At 42.6% G+C, this 24,052-nt stretch overlaps 2 protein-coding genes across 7 annotated transcripts in view; both read right to left on the bottom strand.

Annotated features, from left to right (window-relative positions):
* Window positions 1-109: 109 nt before the first annotated feature.
* LOC108935321 (WD repeat-containing protein 47-like) lies at window positions 110-13,606 on the bottom strand. 2 transcript variants are annotated; one of them, XM_018753831.2, is made up of 15 exons: window positions 13,572-13,606; window positions 10,862-11,027; window positions 10,432-10,515; window positions 9,919-10,003; window positions 7,755-8,560; window positions 7,241-7,355; window positions 6,053-6,231; window positions 4,753-4,998; window positions 4,500-4,578; window positions 4,119-4,294; window positions 3,637-3,806; window positions 3,281-3,451; window positions 3,042-3,173; window positions 2,385-2,603; window positions 110-1,326 (listed from the first exon to the last, which is right to left on the bottom strand). In XM_018753831.2, the coding sequence occupies exons 2-15, from the start codon at window positions 11,017-11,019 to the stop codon at window positions 1,184-1,186; spliced, it is 2,763 nt and encodes a 920-aa protein (XP_018609347.2). In that variant the 5' UTR covers window positions 11,020-11,027; window positions 13,572-13,606; the 3' UTR covers window positions 110-1,183. The 2 variants fall into 2 exon arrangements, with proteins under 2 accessions (XP_018609347.2, XP_018609346.2); XM_018753830.2 differs by lacking the exon at window positions 13,572-13,606 and adding an exon at window positions 13,067-13,557.
* Window positions 13,607-17,074: 3,468 nt separating this feature from the next.
* Window positions 17,075-24,052, bottom strand: part of camsap2a (calmodulin regulated spectrin-associated protein family, member 2a) — a 48,146-nt gene continuing 41,168 nt past the window's right edge. For 2 of the 5 annotated variants that reach the window (XM_018754145.2, XM_018754148.2), the window contains 6 exons: window positions 22,738-22,874; window positions 22,281-22,501; window positions 21,586-21,658; window positions 19,771-19,886; window positions 19,224-19,342; window positions 17,075-18,450 (listed from right to left, as the gene is read on the bottom strand). In XM_018754145.2, coding sequence (XP_018609661.2) covers window positions 18,145-18,450; window positions 19,224-19,342; window positions 19,771-19,886; window positions 21,586-21,658; window positions 22,281-22,501; window positions 22,738-22,874 — 972 coding nt within the window. In that variant the 3' untranslated portion in view covers window positions 17,075-18,144. Of the gene's footprint in view, window positions 18,451-19,223; window positions 19,343-19,770; window positions 19,887-21,585; window positions 21,683-22,280; window positions 22,502-22,737; window positions 22,875-24,052 lie in introns of all 5 variants that reach the window. The other 3 variants (XM_018754146.2, XM_018754147.2, XM_018754144.2) reach the window with 2 other exon arrangements.

Raw genomic sequence — 24,052 nt, 5'->3', positions numbered from 1 at the left:
AAAGGGGAGGGGACACACCCAGGACGGGACGCCAGTCCATCAAAAGGCACCCCAAGCAGGACTCGAACCCCTGACTTGCCAGAGAGTAGGCACAGGCCAAACCTGCCGTGCCCCCGCGCCCCCCCCCTGAAGACTGAAAGTTCCAGGGATTATAATAGTTCTTGACTATAATTTGACAGACCGGATTTTACTGACTGTTTGGCATAACAAATAACACAATGAATAATAAATCAATCAGCACAATAAAGCAGAAAAATTGTGCTACATATATACCTTATCTCATATGTCTGTCTTTATGATATTTCACTAAAGTTTAAAAACACTACAAACAACCACATTTGATTATTCATTCATATTTACTCACATCCATAAAGCCATTAAGTGTTTTACCAAGGCACAACATGATTACACAGGCTCCTCATGATACAAAACAGTCATGGTACAAACCTTCAAATACAATGGAAAACACTAGTACATTTATTTCTTTTAAATTATATTTAAAATGTATAGAAGTATTTGCCTCCTTATGAGTTTCTGTCTGTGGAGTGAAAACGACTTGTGTTTATCTCCAACTCACTTTCACAGTGTTTACAGCTGGTGTCTGATGTTCAAAAGTGTTGTTTGGCCAGTATCAAGGCAGATGTTCCACATTTTTGTGGGATGCATCAGTCAACAATTGCCACTGAACAGGAGTATTTTTATTTTCAGTCATTTTAAATTAGTTTTCATTTTAATGTGTCTCAAAGTTAAGAAATATACTAAAAAGGTATACATCATGTTTTTATTTATTGTAACTGTAGCTCAGATTTTTACTAAGCTTGATACATTAAAGAGCGACATATGCATATTAAATTTTTACTTTCTGTTAAATGTGACTTTGGAGTTACAAACAAAACGAATCACAAACAGATGTACGGTCCCAATTTTGTCTGACATGTTGAGGAGCCAGTGTGTTATGATTCAAATGGACAACATTATCAGATTTGTCACATAAACTTGTTTGAGGAAAAGAGGGGTTGAATATCATGTGGAAAAGGTAAGAATACTGACAAGTGTGAGATGACGACATTACTTTTGCCATTTGTTTAGTATCGCTGGAGCGCTGCAGGGTGTTGGTGGTGACAGGGTGGGTAGGGTGTGTGCTTCTTCTTACTCCAGAGGCCCAACACAGCACCATATGGCACTAAGGATTGTAGGTCCAGAGTGTGACAGTTCTATCTGCCGAGGATGACAGGAAGCACAGGTCTTGCGTGTGCCATCTGCACTGGATCACTTTGTCCCCGTGTTCGGCTGCTGTCATGACCGGAAGCGGTTTTGTCAGGTCTCCTGTGGAGATATGAGAGTACCGCTGTCACCGTATGGCTAAATTTACCCACCAAAGCACAAGGGAAGCTAAGTATGAAACTCATAAAATGAATGGCCAACAAGGACACGAAATGTACCTAAGAATGTAAACACATACGCTAAACCTGTCCATAACAGTGCTGGAATATGGACTGTATTTATGGCTATGCAGTACCAGCTTCTCTTACTTTAACACATACATTAACATGTATTAATTTGACCGGCATTTTGCTGCAAACCAACTTACAACTCAGGTTGATCTAAAGCACATTTCACAAGAGATAGCGAGCTTTAGACGGATGTGAAATCATCAAAGTTGTCCAAAAAATCACCATCTTTCCCAGAACTTGTTACTCAAGTAGCTGCCTATAAAACTGAGTCAGATATGATAAACACAGATGATCATTACAAACGGTGTGATGAAAATTTAGGACATCAGCTAAGACGTGTGCCTGAAAGAAAAAAAGATTTCAGACCTTTGTTGCATGCTGAAAGAATTCATTCCACCACATCAGAGTCAAAATTGAGAAACTAAAAAATAAGAAAATTGATTTTGCACTGCTTGTGAGTGGGGCCACCAAGAGGCCAGAGATGTGGGCATAGTGGACATGCAAAACAGCCAAAGGAGGAGTGCAGCACTCTTGCTGGGGTGTAGGGATTAATCAGGTTCATAGGTTTTGGGGTAATGATGCATTGATCATCTTGCAGGTCGTAACCTAAGTCTCGAACCTTTAAGTTCCTGAGATTCTCACTGCGTACTTTTTAAAGAGAAGACACTGTGCAAGTCTTCATTAAGGAACAGCAGTGTTTTTCAACACAGTTCAAGCACTGGTTCCATAATGTGGAATTCTTGAAATTGCAAAATCTAGGATTGCAGTCATTATTCATTGCACCCGAGAACCAACATCAAACTAAGAATCACTTATGGAAGCTGATTTCTCTTATGAAAGTGTTTTTGAGACCAAAGAGATTTGGTGGCTCTGGCTGTGACTGCCTGTGAAAATACTGTCACTGTATGTGAGGTGTGGGGGGGACTCTACCTTGGAGATCAGTGACTTTGACTTTGCTGTCGTAGGAGCCCGTGAGAAGGTAGTGTGCCCCGGGGGAAAAGCGCACCGAGCGCACGTCGCTGCTGTGAGGGCGATACGTCTGCACCATGCGCCCCCCCCGGATGTCGTACAGCATGCAGCTGCTGTCCTCCTGCCCCGTGGCCAGAAGCCGTGCGCTGGGGTCCACCGCAACAGAGGCCACTGCACTACCTGGGGGACCGTTTCAGTGGACAAGCTTTTACATGATGATGCTCCTGCACTTGTTCTGAATTTCCACTGCTGAATGTTACTAAGGTCACACTTTTTTACACACATGCATGATCTACTTTAACAAACTGAACCTGAAGATGAACAGTGACCCCTAATGGAATGCAGATATAATAACTGGCAGTAACTGACGGACCTTTTAGTTGCCGCATCTGAGCTGAGGCTTTTATCCCACATAATTTATAATAGCTGTTCAGTTAAACAGCTGGCTATTTTGCTGAATCAGTTTAGGGATAAGTATGTTGCTCAAGGGTACTACAGCAGTAATAGGGTGTGGAATTCAAAATGCTCTGTGTTACTTGCTACCACATTACAACGGCTGCTATTTCACTGCTGTGTTGCTACTGAAGATCCTACTGGGGAACATCCATGGAGACCCACCTGTGCCGTGTAATGATGTCCCCACCACCCTCACACAGCTGGGGATCCGGAGGTCCCAGAAGCGCACGGTTTTGTCCTGGGAGCCTGATGCGATCATCCACCCGCCCCAGGTATACAGGGACAGGATGTGTCCTGAGAACAGCATAAAGGCACACATGTAGATGTATACACTGTCAGAGCGCAGCACATGACTTGTGCAAAATCGAGGAGATCGGGAGAGTGGTGGATGCTGAGAGTACCTGTGTGTCCACTGAGTGCGTGCAGACCTTGCCCCCTGCGGCAGTCGGTGGTGTAGATGTTGCAGTCACCAGCACCTGCACTGATCAGGATGGCGCCTCCACTCTCTGGACCCTCCATAAAGGCCACATCCCTCACAGTGCCATCGTGCATGCTGAATTCCAGGTCTGGGCCTATATGACCACAGACACACGTGCACATATAACATGTCAGTTTGAAAGCCACAAAGCACTGCAGAAGTATATGTGAATTGATGTGTTTTCAAAGGCTGGATGTTGCCTGAAAGACAAGTCACAGTACATCTCTCCATACAGCGTTCCAAGAGCTGAAGTCCCTGGGGTCGGGGGGAGTTGCTCACCCGTAGCATTGTAGGACTCCATGTTGAAGGGCAGCACTTTGACGTACTTGTCATTGGAGCCGGTCGCCAAGAGCTGCCCACAGTGACTCCAGGCCACACAGTAGATGGAGCCCTTATGATGCTTGTTCCTCTTGAAGTGGACAATGGGTGGCTTGATGTCACCTGAGTCACTGAGGTGGAGGAGCAGGGGGAGAACATCAGGACAACACAAATAAGGTTCCAATAACATTGCAAATGTAGGACTGTGGTCAAGAACAAGTCAAGCAGTTGATGAGGACAGAAACATTCAAATGAGAGGTTGCCGATTACATTCCCTGACCTTTCCTTGCCGAAGAACCCATGAATAAAGTATTTAACCTGAATTGCTACAGTTATTAGCAGAGAATTTAAAGCAAAGTTTCAAGGTAAAAATGACAGCTGTGTAGGTAGTAAGAGAACCTGTTCTTTAACCAGAACAGCTCTGAGTTAAACTGTCAGCATACCTGGCAAAATCCTCACACCTGGTGTCGACAACATCAGGGTAGGCACAGACACGCAGGACTTTGGAATTTGAGCCCACTGCAAAGAGCTCTCCGGTAGGGTGAAAAGCCACGGCGCGCACCGCCTGAGTGTCCTCAAGTCTGCTGACCGCCATAAACAAAGGTTTGGAATTGTCCCCCTGTGTCCAACAAAGCAAGTGCCGCATCATGCAAACTGACTAAACAGTGCTAGAAAACCTTTCAATATGACTCTTCAATTTGTCATTTAGAAGCAAATTAAGCTCTAAAATAAGATCCTTCATAGATCATAAGCGAAACCTGCAATGCACTCGAGTGGCGGAACTAGTGAAAGGTTCAGGCTGGTTACACCAGTGTCTCCCCTACCTCCTCCACCCTTTTGGAGGTCAAAAAACAGCCAGAGTCATTCAGGCCAGTGGGGTTGATTGCTCTGTCCTTCTGTAAACTAGAAAGGACAAGACAGTCACACTCCCAACCCACTGCTGTCTAACACACATCACTTTTAACCATCCTATAAACTTGATAACACTAAACTACTGACACACTATACTACATATGAGTATCTCTGAAACTGCAGTACAACTGCAAGACTGGGCTCCTGCAGTGCATCTATTTTCACCTCTGAGAGATGAGTACTGGAGTCTTGTTCAGGGTGGACCTTGTGTGGGCTTCTCCACTTTGGGTCATACTGCTCACAACTTCTGGACCTTGTCTCACTGGCCCCGCCTCCTGCATCTGATTACTATGGGTTCCTGAGGTGTGCCCTGAGCCCCCTGGCCTCCCAGTAGACTGCTGGTTCAGAGACTGCATCTCCTCCCCTAAGTGATCAATTCCGACATTCAGCTCCTCCAGCTTCCGAATGGACCTGTAAAGACAAGAGCACAAAGGATACATATACATTCACAGATAACTGACTGCTTCATGACTCTGCCAAGTTTCCCATTACATAATGAACCCGCTGTCAATGCAGACTGTACACGGTGCTTTCAGAAGGTCAAAGAATCTTTCATTTAAAGCCATGAACGTGCCTTGATAACTTTCTAAAAGCCAATATAAAGCATTACGTAGAGAAAGGTTATGACAGTTGTCAGACGCAAGCAGTTGATTTATATTAAAAAAAACCCCTTGATTATATTATATTATTTATATTAAAAAAAAAAACAAACCCTTGATTCAGTTAAAAACTGAAATTTGCTGACATGACTGTCCTACTGACTTGGCATCAAGAATATGAATCAAGAATTTTAAGTAACCCAGAAAAAAAGATCCCTGTGACACCTATTGGACCAAACACTGAAAAAGTGGACATTTCTGTAGGTCTGCTGAATAATATGGGAATACATGTATGCTTGGGAGTATTTATGGCAGACTAGAAATACATATAATAATATGTATAGATGTTTCCAGTGCTTCTTTGCAATCATTGCCTGATTTAAAAATTCAATTTTCCTCATTTTTTGCCAATTCTTTTAGTGTACAGATTAGTGTACCTCACTTTGCCAAATACTTATTGAAAGAGTAGAATAATGACTGGTTTATATCCAGATACAAGATCTGTTGCAACATCTACTAATTATATCCTACATCCTATTACAAAACCTTTTTCCTAAAACAGCTCAATACTGGTTGAAAGATATCGACAGAACTTTCTTCAGCATCAGTCTATTCCACACACAATGTTGAAACAGTTCTTTCAACTGAAATTAGAAAATGGTGTTACGGTGAAGTTTAAAAACGGGGTTAGGGCAATCTGGTATATGATATTTTATGACATGCACAGAGAATATATACTTGACATATCTCTACTTGACACTGGAGGAAAATCTATTGTCTGAGAGCACACACGTGGAAGAGCTCACATGTTGGGACCTATCAATACTACTAGTGAAGGTCTTTCTCAAAGTCACAGTAACGCGGACCTGTTGAGGAACTTCTCGGTGAGGTTCTGCTGGGCCTTAGCACCCTCTTCATGGTGGACCCCACCTTCCAGGAGCATCTGCATGTAGAGCTGCCTTTGCTGTTCCTTCTGCTGAAGATGCTGCTGTACACGCTGACGCTGGCGACAGTACTCCTGAAACTGGTCTGTTGTATCCCGCGGCTGACCAATGGGCAAAGCAAGGGGCAGGTTGGAGACACAGGGCAGAACACACACACACAAGACATACAGAACAGTGACTGAGATATGAAGATCTTCAATCAATCAGCAACTTCCAGACTAGTCTGGAGATTAGTCGTCTCAGGTACTTCAATAAGCATGAAAAGAAATCCAAAATTCACTTCATTTGTGTTTCCAAAACAATTTAGGATCTCGTCATAGTAAATTATGGTGAACCTCCCTTATTCAGGTAAAGACTAACTCACTGCAGACTGTCGTAACATGTATCAGTTCTGTAGGGCAACAGCAGCCAAAGGTACAACAGAACCAGCCAAAGGCAGTGCACAACAGTCAGTGTATCACTTATAACTAAGAAGGCGATTATGACTGAGAAGATGAGGTCTTTTCTTCTGTAGATCTAACAGCCCTCCATTTCTCCTGCATTTCCTCTCAGCAAGACCATGAAAACTTGGTAGCTACATGCGGGGCATCCTGCATTCAGCAGAACATGTAGGCCACTGACTTGATAAGGAGCACATTATGCATGGAGTGTCATAAGCATGGGCTCAGATGCACTGACCTCTCCTCAGAGCTGCCGCATATACAGGAAATTCATCAAACACTCGGACTGCCAGGTGGAACAGAATTAGCAATTCATCTGACTGACTAATGAAATCACAAGTACAGTGTACAGGGACCGCTTATTTCAGTGTGGTGTCAAATTTCCCAGCTGTGCAGAATGAAATGGCAACAGCAATTGTAACTCACAGTGCCATTCATCACATGGCTTAGTTTTCTGGGCTAGAGCTCCCGGGTTCCAATTTATGGCCCGCTAAATTTAGAGGGCGAAAAAGAGGACACCCCATTGCGCAGATCCTCCAAACTGCAGATTTTAGCAGAAACCCTGGAAATTAAGTTTTTTTTTTTTTTTACAGAGATGTGTTGACAGACAGGATTCAGAAGAGAGAGAGGGAGAGAGAGAGAAAAGAAGAAAAAAAAAAAAAAAAATCACCTCATCCTTCTCAGCAGACCCTGGAAACAAGGCCTCGCCTCCACTTAGAGCTGAAGCTGATTTCAGAAAGTGGGGTGCTCCAGCACCCATGATCCTGTCAGCTGGTGCGTGCACCCTGAAACAGCATCCCCGATTAAATGTTAGAATATTTAACAGATACATGGATAAGATGCACACACACACACACACACACACACACTTTCAGAACCGCTCATCCCATACAGGGTTGCAGAGAACCAGAGCCTTCCCGGCAAATGAGGGCGTAAGGCTGGAGGGGGAGGGGGAGGGGGACACACCCAGGACACAATGCCAGTCTGTTGCAAGGCACCCCAAGCGGGACTCGAACCCCAGACCCACTGGAGAGCAAGACCGTGGCCCAACCCACTGCGCCACCGCACCCCCATAAGATGCATAATAAACATTAATTTCTAAGCTTGGTTTTTAAGGCAGGAATAATTCAAATTGCGAAGCAGTCCTGTTAAATCCTGAGTGGACCCTAAAAAATGTAGCCAACCTGTCCGGAGACTTATGGAACGTGCTCTGGCAGCCTGTGGCCTCTGTCATCACACTGCAAGTCAGGCTGGGTCCACTGGAGCTCTGGAAGCTGGCAAGGGATCGGGACATGGGCGAGGTCTTGTCGAGGTCAACCATTCGTTTTTCCTGAGTGGACAGGCCGCCGGAAAGACCATCCAGTGGTGGGTTGAGGGACCTTGACATGTAAGTATCGGCGGACTGTGGCCGGCGAACGGGCGAGGCAGGGGAAGGGGAAAGCTTGCTAATAAGGGGTGTGATGAGGTCGGTGTGGGCCGCCTTGGCTGGTTTCACAAGCTTGTCCACTTGGATGCTGAGCAACTTTTGCTGGAAGGCGCAGGAGAAGACGGCGGGTGACAGGCTCTGCAGCCAGGAGAGCAGGCTGAGGTCCAGGTCATCGCAGCCATTGCCGCAGAGCAAGTCGAGATCCAGCAGCACCTCGCTCTCTGTGATTTCCTCGCCTGTGGCCCGGCTCTGGCAGAACTCCACGCAGCACTCGTACAGTACACCTTTGATGAGCAGCTGGAAGAGGCGGTCGCGGCTGGCTCGGAAGCCAGCCTCGCTCAGCTTGCGGTTGGCCGGGATGAACTCGGCCACCATGGAGCAGGCCTCCTCAAAGCAATGGGCACGTGCTGTGATGGGGCTCCAATCCCGGAACTCGGCATGCTGGGTGAGCCGGGGAAGCGTGAGCAGCAGGCATAACTGGCTGTAGTCCTCTTTAGATGGGCAGAACTCCTCCAGGGAGTGGAGGCAACGGACCGCCTCCTTCATAGTGAGCTCCAGCTGGAGCTGCAGGAAGGAGATGAGCGTACTGCACGTCAGACCTTCAAATGCACATACATACACACATGCACACTCTGAAAAACACAACACCAAGAGGTCCTCTGTCAATGATTCTTAAGGCCCCTCAGTCATTTGATGTCAAGAAAAGGGCAGCTAACAATTCATTCAAGACTCCAGTTCATGTAACACCATTTGTATGTTACTGAAGACCCACCCTGGAGCTCTGCATCTGTAGGCTATCTAAATAATTCACCGATTAAGTTTAAAAGGACCAAAACTAAAATGACAGCAAATATTTTTAAATTCATGAATGGAATTAAACACGTTTTTAAAGACATGTCCCTCACTTACGCTAAACTAAATGACGTCAGTTCCTCCGCTACATTTCTAACCTCAACTGGCAAAGCTGTCAAAACATCTTTTCAGAAATTATCAGCATTTTATTCGCGCTGTCATTTAGTATATCTTGCTGTGCTTCCAAGCATGGTATTACACTGACTTTATTAAGTCTCTATGGAAAAAAAATAACATCTACATCTAACACCTTCTTCAAAATATAACACTGACAAACATTGAGCTTTTTTTCCCCCACTAAAACTTCATTCAATAAACAAACGGTAATGTAAAAAATTTAGTCTGAGTTTTTATTTATGAGCTTGAAACACACACACACACACACTTTCAGAACCGCTTGTCCCTCACGGGGTCACGGGAAACCGGAGCCTACCCGGCAACACAGGGCGTAAGGCCGGAGGGGGAAGGGGACACACCCAGGACGGGACGCCAGTCCGTCGCAAGGCACCCCAAGCGGGACTCGAACCCCAGACCCACCGAAGAGCAGGACTGCGGTCCAACCCACTGCGCCACCGCATCCCCAGCTTGAAACACATCAAAGGCAATTCTGTTGATAACAAAAAACTTGGCGGTATTCCAGAAAAAAAAAAATTGATGATGTAAAGATAAAAGTAATCCTTTGGGATTTTCCACCAAAGTATTGTCAAGATTCAACTTCTGTTCTTTTGGATGCTTGTATTGTACATCTGCGAGAAATGAATGACCTCCCAACGGGAGCTTCAAATATGCTGCAGGTATGGGGGCAGCAGGTAACAAAGTCGTCAGATTTGTCACTTTGCAGGTGGAAGGTCCCGGATTTGAATCTCCACTTCGGCTGTAACACCCTTGATGGAGTACTTTCACTGATTTGCTGCGGTACAAAAACTACACTGCTGTAGTTAGAGTAGTAAACACACCTAATATTGTAAGCCACTGAATAAAAGCATCAGCTACCAGTTAATAATAAAATAACAAGCGCAGTCAGAGAGAAGCACCAGCGGTCGGAAGTCTTGCGCGACTCTTACACTTACATGCTGAGGCTCGTCCTCTGCCGACATGGCGTTGTTCACACAGAGAACCTCTAAAAACTTCTGCCTTAGGATAATGTAGTGGAACCTGGGGTACAGAGCAAACTGTCACTTTGTTCTTCAAAAAAGGATGTAATCACACATATTTTATAAAATACTGAAGCAGATTACTGACCAGGCAATAGAACTTTAGCATTATATTAATAGTTGAAAACACACACACACACACACACACACACACACACACACACACACACACACACACACACACACACACACACACACTGAAACCGCTTGTCCCCAGAGTGGCAAACCGGAGCCTAACCCGGCAACAATAATTTCAATTAAATCATTGTTGTGATTATTGTGACTGTTACATTTAAATGTGCCTGAAGCACAGAATGCCTCTTTCATTGTACACAGATGTCCTACAAGTTTTATGATATTATATTGCAATTTAAAAAATGTCACAGTCACATTATGCCATGTATAACGCTGTGGTGTAAAACCTGTTACCTCTTTTTGTCAAATGTTTCCATGCATTCCAAAGGCTGGATAAACTGAAGGACTTCATCCCACTGGCCATCTAGTATCAACTGCCTAAATAGTTTATAGACGCACAAATACATAACAACAGGAAAGCATAGAAATAATAAACAGCATACCACATCAATTGCAGGAAGAGCATTCACATTACATAACCAAATAAGGAAAAATTAGGAAAATATACTGCATATGAGCTCTTTTGCATTTCATTACATTTAAAATGTTCAACTTATTAAAAACAAGTGCTGCAGAAGCTGAGTCACACTTAAGTGTTTGAGTAAAAAAAAAAAAGCCTGTGCTGTAAGTGTTTGTATGTCAATGTATGTAGACACCTTTCACCTTTCGGACCTCTAAGTTGGTCGGCAAGAGATCTCTGTTCCTGCAGCGGTGTGAGGCCCACCTCAGAAAGAGCATATCATCCGAGTAGAGGCCATTGATGACCCCGCTCTCCCTCTCCAGGGCCAGCATGGTGATGTGCAGTTTGCGCGAGTTGAGGAAGTCCAAGATCAGTTTGATGATCTCTACCTCCTTGACATTGATGATCTCCTCCACAGTCATGTTGTCAGCTTTGCAATGGAAAAGTATGCAGGTCAGACCGAATAATGATGCACCGACAACAAGCTGAGAATAACATTAAGGATTTCAGAAATGACACTACAAAGTATATTTGATTTACAGGGCATGTGAAGACCAACAACACTGTTGTATCATGAAGTAAACTGTCAACTTCTTCAGGTACATTTCAGGCCACAGAAACTTAATTAAAACTTAACTGATGAATTCTTACTGCCTTATTTACAAAAAGATTTTATTAGGTTGAATACTGTAAGGAAGAGAAAGGCCTAGTACAACTAAAGGTGAAGTGCACAGAAATTAGAAATATGGAGGCAGCATCAGGTCTCCTCATTCTTCCGCAAAACATTTATGTTATAGCAATTAAAGTTAATCAATCAGTTCATTACAGGTTTAACTTCTATCTTTTAAATTTGTTCACTGTTACTTTATTATTATAAAGGAATGAAAAAGGTAGAAACTAAAACTGTAAACTTGGTTTTGGCTCCAAAGTGTGGAAATGAGTTTCCTCTCTACCTCAAAACTACTGAATCCTCCCAACATTCAAGAAGGGTCTTAAAACACATCTGAGATACAATTTTCTATACTGATTTTTCAACAGAGAAGCACAGTAGCACAGTGGGTGGTTTTAGTGCTTCACAGCTCCTGACCTCTGGGCTCAGACAGGAGTTCAACACCGGCTCAGTCTGTGTGGACTTTACATGTTCTTCCCATGTTCATGTGGGTTTCCTCTGGGTGCTCCGGTTTCCTTCCACAGTTGAAAGACATGCGTTTCAGGTGAATTGGTGAATAAAAACTGCCTGTTTGAGTGAATGAGTTTGTGCAATTGCCCTGCCACAAGCCCTGTTGCTGGGATAGGCTGCTGACCACCATGACCCAGCACTGGACAAGTCCTTACTGACTAAATGAATAAATGATTGTTCAACTGACTCTGATGCAACGTATTAGGCATGAAACGGAAGGATGATGAGCGATATCACTTGATCCGATGGCTGATGAAAGCGTGTTTGCTTGGTGTGGTGTGGTCACAGCTCAGAAAACCGTGTCCCAAAAGTAAGGGACCCTTTGTTTCATAACGCTGTTGACCGCATTTCCTTAACAAGACTGGAACGTATTAATTCTAATCACAAAAGATGTGTCGCGTCAATGTGCTCTCGTTCGGTTTTGACCGTTTGCGTACGCTCAAGGGAGCGGGACAGGGACAGGGGGCGAGGTCCCGCCATCCTAACGGTCTCTTGCTTTCAGAACAATGCTCCAGAGACAAAGACCACCATCCAAAAGGATGGCAGAGGAACACAGAGAAGACCTCTCCACCACGAGCACTGGTAGCATTTTTTTTTTGGACCGTCTAAAACGCGTGACATTAGTTCACAGCTAAAGAAAGCGGAAGGAATGCGGTGGGGACTTTGCTTCACTGCTGATCACATCCGAAAAGGTTCACCGTGGAGGCCCAACCATCAGAAGCGTAGCAACTTGTCAGGAACCGCGGGGCCAAAAAATACAGGCAGTAGTACTCAATGGAGTTATGTACAAATGGGGGGGGGGGGCACGACCCCACCCCTCTACACCTATGCTACTGCAGTGCTGCACCGAATGTTTCATTTCTCGAATTAGCCTACATATTATGATATTATCATGAAATCCTACAGGACAAAACGATCCGTTATATATATGATGCGTGCAGCAAGGTGAAGGTGAAGGTGTAGTTACATCTGCAACATGCCAGACGCGTGGCGATCAAGAATTTAGAACCCACATGTCATAAATCACGAGCCACCGGGACAACAATGCATTAAACATTTGCACCACGCATGCGCGAGAACGGTGCGGTTATAGTATATAAAATGATCCCATTACAGCCTGGATCAGTAGCTGATGTTTTATACGCAAAAAAAAGGCAGCGAGACGTTGTTTGTGTGGCGGGATCGTATCGTATGGCCGCCGGGCTGCTGCTGAACACCTCACTGCGACACATGATGATGATCAGGAGACTAAGATGAGCGAGCGATCCGTTTACGTACTTCATACTCACCGATTTTGTCGCAACGATAATATTCTCACACACACACAGTCACACACTCAGAGACACAAAGCCATTAAGAGTCCGTCAGCAGCACTCGAACTCCGCGCTGTCAGCTGTGCGGTGTCACGAACGAAGCGAAGGCGGGCGGAACCGACCACCGTGGCGCCGCGAAACCACAAGAAGAACGAAGAGCCAGAAGAACCGAGCGCCGGCAGCCGAGCCCACGAGACATCACCTGTCCGCGTCACGAGGGACAGACAGGGAAGGAGGGCGGGACCCGCGTGCGCCCGTTGTCCGTGCGACACAGCGCCTCGCCGCCTCGTAATAACGGTGCTTCGATTCCTTCCAATTTCATACGATACGTTAATACGCTGCGGCTGTTCGGAACCTTTACATCTATTGCGCACAGTGAGGGTTCGGAATATTTACATCAGTTTCGAGGCGTTTCAGTGTCTACGTTTGTCACGTACACCTTTTGGAACGGTGACATTATTACGTACGTTTCCTTTTTTACCTGCGCTGTTCGCGGTCCTTGTATCCGCCGCGTTGCCCGCATAGCCCCGCCCACCCTGTAAGTGAACTAGTGCGATCCACCAATGAGATGCGCCGACGGGTTGGTGGGTGTGGCGAGAGGTGTGGCCGTGGGCGAGGGCGGAGGGAGAGACCCCGTCTCGGACCACCTTGGGAAGAGCTGACATCCGCCATTGACCTCAAGGGCCACCAATAACGTTTACTACTGTACATGTCCTTTATCTGGCTTCGGTCTGTGTCCAAGGATTGCATACTGAGGTAAATACAAGTGTTTTCTACAGCTTGGTAAATTTTCCTTGTGAAATTCAGGGTAAATATCTCGCCCAAGGGTGCTACTAACAACCACGCCTTCTGCTGCCCCTTGTGGAGATATTTCCTAGTACAGGCTTTGTGGGACTACGCTAAAACCAGTCATCCCAGACTAAGTACTGAATGAGAAGGCTGTGATGGCATCAGATCCCTGCAGTGGGATTTTAACCACACCACAGGGTACAGGGACAGGACGTAAGGGCCATACCCTTATGGCTGGCTGACGAGGAATGTGTGTGAGTGAGAACGCGTCAGACCCAGAATCATAGTTCAGATCTGTAATGTACCTGTTGAGGAAAGTTTACCTGTGAAACATTATTTGTAATTATATGTTCTCCAAAGCAACATATACACAGTGTTAAGCTACCTACAATGATTTGCCCAATTAGAGTGCCAGGTAGGGGGGTGTGGTGGCACAGTGGGTTGGACCGGATCCTGCTCTCCGGTGGGTCTGGGGTTCAAGCACCGCTTGGGGTGCCTTGTGATGGACTGGCATCCCATCCTGGGTGTGTCCCCTCCAGCCTTACGCCCTGTGTTGCCGGGTTAGGCTCCGGCTCCCCGCGACCCTGTGTGGGACAAGCAGTTTCAGAAAATGTGTGTGTGTATTGCCAGTTAATTTTACAGGAGCAATGAAGGGAACTACTAGGTGAGATTCAAACCAGCAACCTTCAGATCCAAAGGGAGCAGCTGTAACCATTATGCTATTAATTGTCCTCTACATCCCCTACCCTGTTAACTTTGATGTTATACTCTCTGTGTTGAGTTGATGATATCCAGGTTAAAATGAATGTGACATAACTTAGAGGACAGACTTCCCGTGTATCATGAGTGAAATTCATTCCTGAAGATTTAGTTAAAAGATGAATTCTCCCAAAATGTTCACCAATTTTTTCATGCATAATTATTAAACCCAGAGAAGATCTGTTCAAAATTGTTTATACATAACACATTTGCATGCTCACATTTTTCTATCACTTTATCTTTTTATTATCTACTTTTTTTATTTTGCCCTCTCTTTGCAGCATGGTTGGTACACCAGGCAGCACTGGTGCCTCACAGCTCCTACACAGTGGTTTTGAACCCAGATCAGTCTCTATGGATGTGATATGTTCTCTTTGTGTTCACATGTGCTTCAGGTGAGCTGGTGTCTCTAAAATTGCCCCTAGTGTGCAAACATGTGACTGTCCTGTGATGGACTGGTGGCTTGTCCAGGGTGTACCCTGGCTCATGCCCTGTGCTTCTAGGATAGGCTCCAGTCCAGTGTGACCCTACATTAGGGCAAGCAGTAACTGAAATAAATGAGTCAATAGATTCAGATTTTTTAATGTTGATCTTTTTCCTGAGCTATTTGTACATTACCAATTGCTACAAATTATGCTATTTAGAAATGATCATTTCCTTAGTAAATTATCATTTACTCTAATAACAAAGTAAAATTACAGTCATTTGTTATGATATTGCCTTCCAAGTTTTCATGTGTTTCATGTAATGTTCATTTGAATTTTGCCTTTTCAACATTTTTCGCTACTTTAAAACCTTTTTGCTTCAGGGTTCACTATTATTACCACTGTACATAATTGCTAAGGTAGAGTTGATGGCTCATTTTGCGAATTTTAGGATACCAACCACCTGTATTCGGAATTGCATTAATTTGTTATGCAGCAGACTGTTCCTGAAAAGCACAATTTGCGCTTTGCAGTTATAAAAATACAAGACATTTTGAGGCCATGCTTAACTTTATTTAATGCAAAAATGAAAATAAAAAACAAGCTATTTCAGCAATATGTTGACAATGTATGACAGCACAGCGTCTGAAAAAATGGAAGCAAAGCTTCATGGTGGACAGACAGGCTCACAAAAACACTAGAAAATCCTCAACGAGTTTCATTTACAGTTAAATAACTATCAGTCTTGGCTTTAAACAGCCAAATAAAACAAATATATCAGCCTTCCTACAACATCTTTTCTAAACTTCAAAACCCAAAAGGCTTTACTACAACCATAGTCACCGCAACTGTACTTATGTTCTCATTCAGAAACACACAAAACGGCTTGTATGGCAACTCTATAAATATACTCCAGATGAACATACTGAGTGTGTGTAGTGCTACAGGCAGACTGCAAAGATTGTTGAATAGTGTACGTTTCAGGACTAGAGAACTGCCTTTACCACAATACAAAACTGTGCAAATAAGAATGTCTCAAGTTGATGCCTTCAGACAATGAGTACCGGAATGTCACTTAATTTTTACATAGAAATACTTAATGTTTGCACTTAATAATAGTCAGTTCATAAGAAAGTAACGCTCTTCAAAGAGTGGAAAAAAGTTGTTTGATTCAATGTATCCGTCTTAACACCTGCTGAATCAGTTCCCTTAAAATGATATATTAAAAAAGTGTCAGGAAGTTTATTTTTTGCGAAAATTAAACGGCAGCTGAAAACTTGTGTGATTTTGTTTAACTAGCCTATGAACTCACTTACTGTGTTTGTACAGTACTTTGATTTACATGTAGATAGTGTCCTATTGACAGTTTATGACATCCTTAGGCATAGTGCTAGAGGCCCATTCAATATCATAATTAAAAAAATCTGGTTTTTATTTTACAATGTATCTTTGCACTGCATACACAGAAAGTATGGAAAGGGCCAACCCTTTTACTTAACATAATCATTCTTTTGGAAATATGACAAGATGAAAATGGAGGTGCTCGATAAAGGTTTACCAGATATTCAAGGTAATCAGTTATGTTGTCATATTTACAATAACAAAATATAATAAAACACAATTCACCTGTATATACATGTGAGTAGCAATAATACAAATATAAAAACAGCTTAAACATAATATTTTGGAAGGTGAACACTATTAGTAGAAAGAAAACAAGGATTAATGAATATATTTCTGATTAAACTGTCTCTGTGTCTGTACCAGTGTAAGGTATTTCAGTTCAGAAGCATCATTGCTGTAATTCAGAATCCACATGTACATTTTTCTGGAAGACCATGCAATAAAAAACAGTAACTCTGGATACACAAAAACTGTACATACCAAAGCCTTCAGAAATAAAAATAAAAATATGACAAATGAAAAATAAAACAATTTATGAATAATATTTAAAGAATTATTTTCATATTTACTGATCAAATAAAAATACATTTGATAAATACTACCCTGAAGAAGTAAAATAATCAGAATATATTATAATCTGAGTTACACTACTTGACATGAAAAGCAAAGGGAAAAAAAAAATTTTTACCTGCAAGTATTGTTGCACGGTTTTCCAAAATTAAATTAAGGTACTAAATAATATATCTAAATGGAATCTGAATTAGAGGCTGCACATTACTTTGGGATTATTGACGATATTAGTAAAGATTTTAGCCTTTGGCCATAGTTGGAAACTATGCATTCGTGATTTTTGTACTTTTCTAATGCTGGGGCAACTACTTTGTTTTTCTGGTGTTAGTGAAATATTTTGTCCTTTGTGGTCATTACGGTTTGAATGCAAAACTATTCTGTACCAGCCTTTACCCTCGAAAGCTGCAGTGAAGCACAATCAGCCGAATGTAATTCAGAAACGCAGATAAACAAAACACAAGACTTACACTTCCCTGCAAGCTAACATTTATTACTAAACCTTGCAAACTTATTCAAAGTATTGGTACCCTGATTACCCAAATTCTGGTCAACTCAGTAAGAGCAGTAACATCATTTCCCAAAACTTGGCTGTTCAAACTTGCAGATACTGTTCAAATGACATGAAAAAAACTACAAAGAAGCTTGAACTGTATACAAAATCATCTTGTTGAATAAGTTAAATGCCTGTGAGGGCCACATTCAAAAAGAACAAACATAAGGCCACGCATTAACAAAGATATAAATCTACCCTTTACAGATGAACGCCATTCAGTGCTTGGTGTACCAATTAGAAACATCACGACACCCATTCCATTCTTTTGGCACACAGAAAACCACCGACACACACATATACTATAATACAGTAACCCAAGAGTCAGCAATCCCTTGTACTAAACAGACATCCTTTTATAGTTCTTAAATAATGTTTTACATTCCAGTTGTGCATAAGTTCAGTACAGTTCTCTGTGTCCAGTTTAAAGTGAAGAAGGGAATCGATACGGAGGAAAACACAAAAAATGTTGTTAAACAGGTGCCAAATCCTCACAGATGCAGTGGAGTGTAAAGTGAATGTAATTGTTCTGGTTTTAGAAGAAAAGGTGCGCTGTACTAGGACTTGGCAGGCAATACTTTTTTGGGTGTTCCTGGCTTCTTGGTTTGCCAGAGGTGGCTGTGGATAGTGATGGCGTCAACACTGGCCGACATGGTTTTGGCTGGGATTTGGCTGAACTGCTTCCTGTCTGAGTTGTACTTATACAGCCCCTCGATCATCTTGTGTGTGATGCTTTTGGGCCCAATGCCGGTCAGTTTGGTGATCTCCTCTGTCTCAGGGCAGTACGTGTACAGGGAACGAAACTGACAGCCCGAATCCCGGAATAGGATCAGGAAGTTGTTGGCCTCTGATTTTTCCATTTCCTGCAGGAAAAAAGTCAGCGAATTCAAAAATAAGTTCAACAACTCTGTAAAGCAGATTTTCACACTGTTTACAGCCTTTGGAGACCTACCACAAAACCATCTGTGCCTGCAATTCTAAATTCAGAGCCAATATTGTTGAACTTATATTAAGAAGAGTTTTGGCCTACTGCTAGCACCTGAACAAAACACTACTTAGTACGATAAAACAAACTGACAATTTGAGGAGCATTAGCAACTGACATTTTCATTTTGCAGCTAAAGTAAATCATAGTGCCGAAAAAAGAGTGTATTCCTGCATGTGTAAACTAATGCTAACAGGCGGTATTATAGGGGGACAGGCGGTAGCGTAGTGCTTAGAGCTACTGCCTTTGGCTCCAAAGGTTGCAGGTTTGATCCCCACCTCTGGCTGTAGTACCCTTGAGCAAGGTACTTACCCTCAATTGCTCCAGTAAAATTACCCAGCTCTACAAATAGGTAAATAATTGTGACCATAACACTAAGTTGCTTTGGAGAAAAGTGACAACTAAATGAATAAATGTAAATGCTAACGTCTACTGACTCTTTAAGTCTCCTTAGTCAGCGGAAGACAAAAATATGCCTTAACACGCACTGCATTCCTATTATTTTTAATGTAGACATCTCAAGAAATAAAATCACAACAGCCAGGATGAAGGTCCATTGTGTTAATGAGGAAGGAAACAGTAGATAATACTGCTCATTGTGGTTTATAGATTTAGCCCATACATGATTAAATCAGTGAGATCCCCCCTTACCTCTAATATCTTGTTCTTCTGACCTTCATTCACTTTCCCAGCCAAACAGCAATGAGTCAGAGCATTTTGGATGATATACTTATTGGACTTGGCACTTGGCTCTTTGTACAGCTTGGGGCCTGTGTAGAAAATCAGAGGACCCTTAGGGTAAAACCTGTATTTATACAGCATATAATCTGTCAACAGTCTGCTGAAAGCATAATTCAACATGTCTCAATGCATTTGTTGAGTTTTGATAGAGCAGAGTGGTCCTTTACAGAAATCAGAGTTTGTTCTTTTGTTCCTGTTAGGCTGTTATGCCAGAACATAGAATCACGTGTCTGCACCTAAGTCTCTCTTTCTGTTGATGTAATGCACACATTATATTGCCTGTGCGATGTAGAGTCTGCTAAATGAATAAATGTAAATGTAACATAAATAGAAATAATGCAAGATGGAATTCTCCGATATTTTGGCTGCTTCGGCTTGAAATATTTTTCATTGTCCAGTTCAACCTGGGTTTATGTCCAGACGCAAGGGGAGTATTATAAATACTGCATTCTCTCACCTGTGTACTCTGTATTAGAAGCCACTGATGAGGTTGTGGAGGCGTTTTCCCAGTCCTTGTCTCCATTGCGGCTCCCCGATCGACAGGGAGACAAAAACCCGTCAGCGGAGTCAGGCCTTGAGATGGAGGCAGGAGGCAAAGACACAAAAGTTGCTCAGAGACCTTTGCCTGTTCTTCGTTTATTATTGAAAAGTTAAACCGGTCCATACAAATCAGCAACAGTGAGCCACAGAACAACAACGCATACATACACCAACACCACATTAAAAAGTCTGATCATTATCTTCCAATAAATCATGAATTTCCGTGACTGCATGCTACGTGTCTGAAAGCAAGCATGTGCACTGAAGCTGGATTCAGGTGGTTTCTTCTATGGACAGTACACCTGACCGATCCGTGTAATACACAGAACCAGTGGCTACATTGCAGCGACAAGCAAAGGCAGTGGTTGAGCTGTGTGACACAAACACAAAACAGCAGATGCAAAAGGATTTGCCAAAAGGACTGTCAGGTACTGGGAGGAATTTGCATGTGAGGTCTCTAGCTGGAGCACAAATGGTATTAATTATCAAAGGTCATCGTGTACATGTATAGGCAGTCAGGATTTTGATCTCACTGTTGCTGAAATGTCTAAAAGTATACTTTAATTAAACAGACCCTTCCATCAGTGATGAGACAATAGGTACTCCAAAAGCTGACAAAACATTAACAAAAAACTCAATTTAACGAATATTATTAAAGCAACTATTTAATTTTAAAGCAACAGCCTTTGATTTAGGGAATAATGATAAAATTTGCCTTGTGTATTATGATCAAATAAATTAATAAATACCTGGACATTGTTAAAAGAATTGTATATAATAAAAATAAATAAATAAAATAAAAAGGTACTATTAAGAAGGTACCATTTTAAGGAGGGTCTTAAAACACCCCTTTCTGACTCAGTTCTTCAATGATCTAAGTGCATGATAAACATGTAAATGTTTATGTTCAATAATTTTGTGATTATAATGGTTGAAAAATGGATAAACCTTTATGCAGCTAGTTGTGTGATGTATATTGATTTATTTGGTGGAATGCGATAAATTAACTGTGCTTTAAAATCATGCGTCTGTATCCAAGTCTCTTTCTATTGTTGTAATGCACTCGTATTTTTTCTATGAGATGTATGTCACCTTGGAGAAAAACGTCTGCTAAATGAATAAATTTAAATGTAAGTATAATTATAGCTAAAGATCAATAGCTGAAAATCTGTGCAAACAATCAACATAATTCCCACTGAAGATCTATGAAATTAGCAAAATACCAGAATGAGACACCACTCTCCATATTTTTCCACTGTTGTGCTTTTCAGGTTTCCAGAGACTAAGCCTAAATTCTGTCTCACAAAATGTTGCTTTACTGACTCAACCTGTGAGCAACAGCAGCAGCAGCAACAGCGCAATGAGGAATCAAGCTAAGTAGACCAACCTGGATTTTTTCACTTTTGCAGAATTCAGAAAGAAGTATAGGTTGGCAGAGCCTAAGTTATTGCTTCTAATCATTTCCGAAAGCAAGGAGAAAATGCATACAAAGGAGACAAAGAGAAAGCAAGTGGAGAACAGGACATTTAACAATGTGCTGCTTTGCATTAACGGTTAAAGCATAAAACTGAGAGAAATGATAATTAACATTAGGTCACAGCCTCATAAATATTACGTACAAGTTTTTAGGAACATATTAGAATGCTTTTACCATTTTAGTTTTACTATACTCTTCTAAGTCCATCTGGATGGGTTGTGCACAGGGAACACGGATTGCAGGTATCAATCTCACCTTGGGGTCCGCTTGTCGGACTGAACGCTGTCATTGTCTCCCAGATTCAGTGACGCCAGAGAGAGGCTGGAGACTGAAAAAACACGGGGTCGTGAACCTGGATGTGGGACACAAATTTGGTACAACACAAACAGTCACACAAATGATGACACATCTGGTTGCTGAGCTTTGAACACCCCTGTGCAAACTGGGGAAAATCCATTTTTCTTTTTTCATGGAACAGTTTTCCCCCTGTATTAATTTGAACAGAAGGATCCATCCAGACAAAAGGTTTGATTGAATAAAAATTAAAATGATCATTTGAGGTAACTCTACACTTTGATTATCTTCCAATTACTGATAATCTATGCAAACTAAGTTCCATAAATACAATTGCAATGGATCTGGACTTTAAAATCAAAGGAAATCTGAGGATCAAGCAGAATCCTTTTCATTAAGGGGCTTAAATAAGCAAAGTTCAAGAAGAATAGAAGAGGAATAGATTTTCTGAAGCCAGACAGATTAGTAAAGGGGGTGCGCAGATTAATGAAGATGTGTAGGAATACACAACTGCATGCATTCAGGGTGTGCAATGGCCCGAGACCCAATCATCCCAGGAGACATTGCAGGACCGAGAGAGATGCAGCGCAAGGGTTGCAAGTGGTTCAAAGTACGCAGCCACCAGGGGGCAGGGGAAAGTGGGAGGTGAGAGCTACCTGCCGCCGCCCTGGCTGGTGTCTTGGGGGACTCCATGCTGTCTCTGTGAATAGACTTGGGGCGGGGCTTCTTCTGCTTAGCACCCAGGGGACGGGGCTTAATGACCGTGTCCATGTCCTCCATCAGCTTGAGCTGCTTCCTCCTGAGATACTCCTGTTTGATAAACTCCCTGCGTGCCTTTTCCTCCTCTTTCTTCTGCCGCTCCTCCTCTGCTTTCATCCTTAGAGACCGCATGAGAGATGAGCAAAGCTTGGCCTTTGGGGGCTCATTAAAAGGACAGGTATAACGAAGACAGTCATTTTCCTAAAGGAACTGTTCTCTCATTGTACTGAGAAGATAGAACGATGACTCGGAACCTGTCATACTTCCTCCTTCTTTCCAAATTATTGTTTTGTACACAAAGGCAGAAGACCAATTCAAACATCCTCCTGAGGATGGTTTAGGAGGGGAACTCACCGTGCCTCCTCCTTCTTCTGTTCCATCTCCGCCTCCAGCTGCTGCTTCCTCTGCTGTAACTCCTTCTCCCTCCTCATCCTCTTTTCCAACAGCATCGCCCGCTTCATTGCCATGTCATCCTCACCCTTCATGTCATCCTAAAGAGAACATGTCACAGTGACCTCCAGGGCCTCCCCAACCACTAAAAAAGCCTGGTCTTTCCCACAAAATCCATCCAAGTTCTTTCAGATGGAAATTCTTGAGCACAGCTAAGTTTTTTTTTTTTTTTTTTTTTTTTAAACTTATTTAAAATTACAAATTCATTAGAAAGCATATTGTTACAGGTATCTAATGAACTGCAGTTTATCTCAGAGAATGACTGTGTGTGTGTGTGTATTATATATATAAATAAATATATACAGTATACACACACACACACACACACACACACACACACACACACACACACACACACATATATATATCTCCCCATCCATTTTCACTAAGTGCTTGTCCCAATCAAGCCTATCCTGGGAGCACTGTGTGCAATACTGAGGGTGGGTACACCCTGGGTGGGACCCCAGTCCATCACAGGGTAACCATACATGCACCACTAACTCACCCATTACAGGTAATTTAGTGTGACCAATGAACCTGAACTGCATGTCTTTGGAAAGTGAGAGGAAACCTGAATACATCCATGCAGAAACAGGGAGAACATGCAAACCACACAGACTGAGCGGCGATCGAACTCACATTCTCTCGCATCACCCAGGTACTGTAAGGAAGCCAGAGCTACTCATTGCGCAACCATGTCGCATATATGGCTATCTATTCAAGCAGCATATAATACATACACGCATGCGTGAAAATGCGCACACACACACACACACACACACACACACACACACACACACACAGTATATAAATGCAAAATTTAAACATGTCACCACATCCACAGAGCAAGATGCTGTTCTGACCTAAATCTAGAGTAAACTGTTCAGATTAACCATGCAGACTCAGGGAACTGACCTCCTTCCCCCTTGACCTACATACACAATTACACACTTTTTCATGTTTGCAGATAGCGGAAACCTAGTGTTTCCCAAAATAAAATATAAAGCTTTGAGAATTTAAATGGTCATGAAAATAAATAATGCACTTGGCTGTTGGGTTGCAGATACACTAGCACCATGTGTGAGGAAAGGTCAAGTTATGAATTTTCTTGAGATATTAACATTTTTCTAGTTTAAAACTGCATTTTCTTCACGGATTTATTTTCTAAAATGTCTCGTTCGGAGCACAAGTAACTCGTATTTACACAACCATCACCAAA

The sequence above is a fragment of the Scleropages formosus genome, chromosome 9 (assembly GCF_900964775.1).
Source record: "Scleropages formosus chromosome 9, fSclFor1.1, whole genome shotgun sequence".
NCBI lineage: Eukaryota > Metazoa > Chordata > Actinopteri > Osteoglossiformes > Osteoglossidae > Scleropages > Scleropages formosus.
This window is presented reverse-complemented; position numbering and strand designations above follow the sequence as displayed.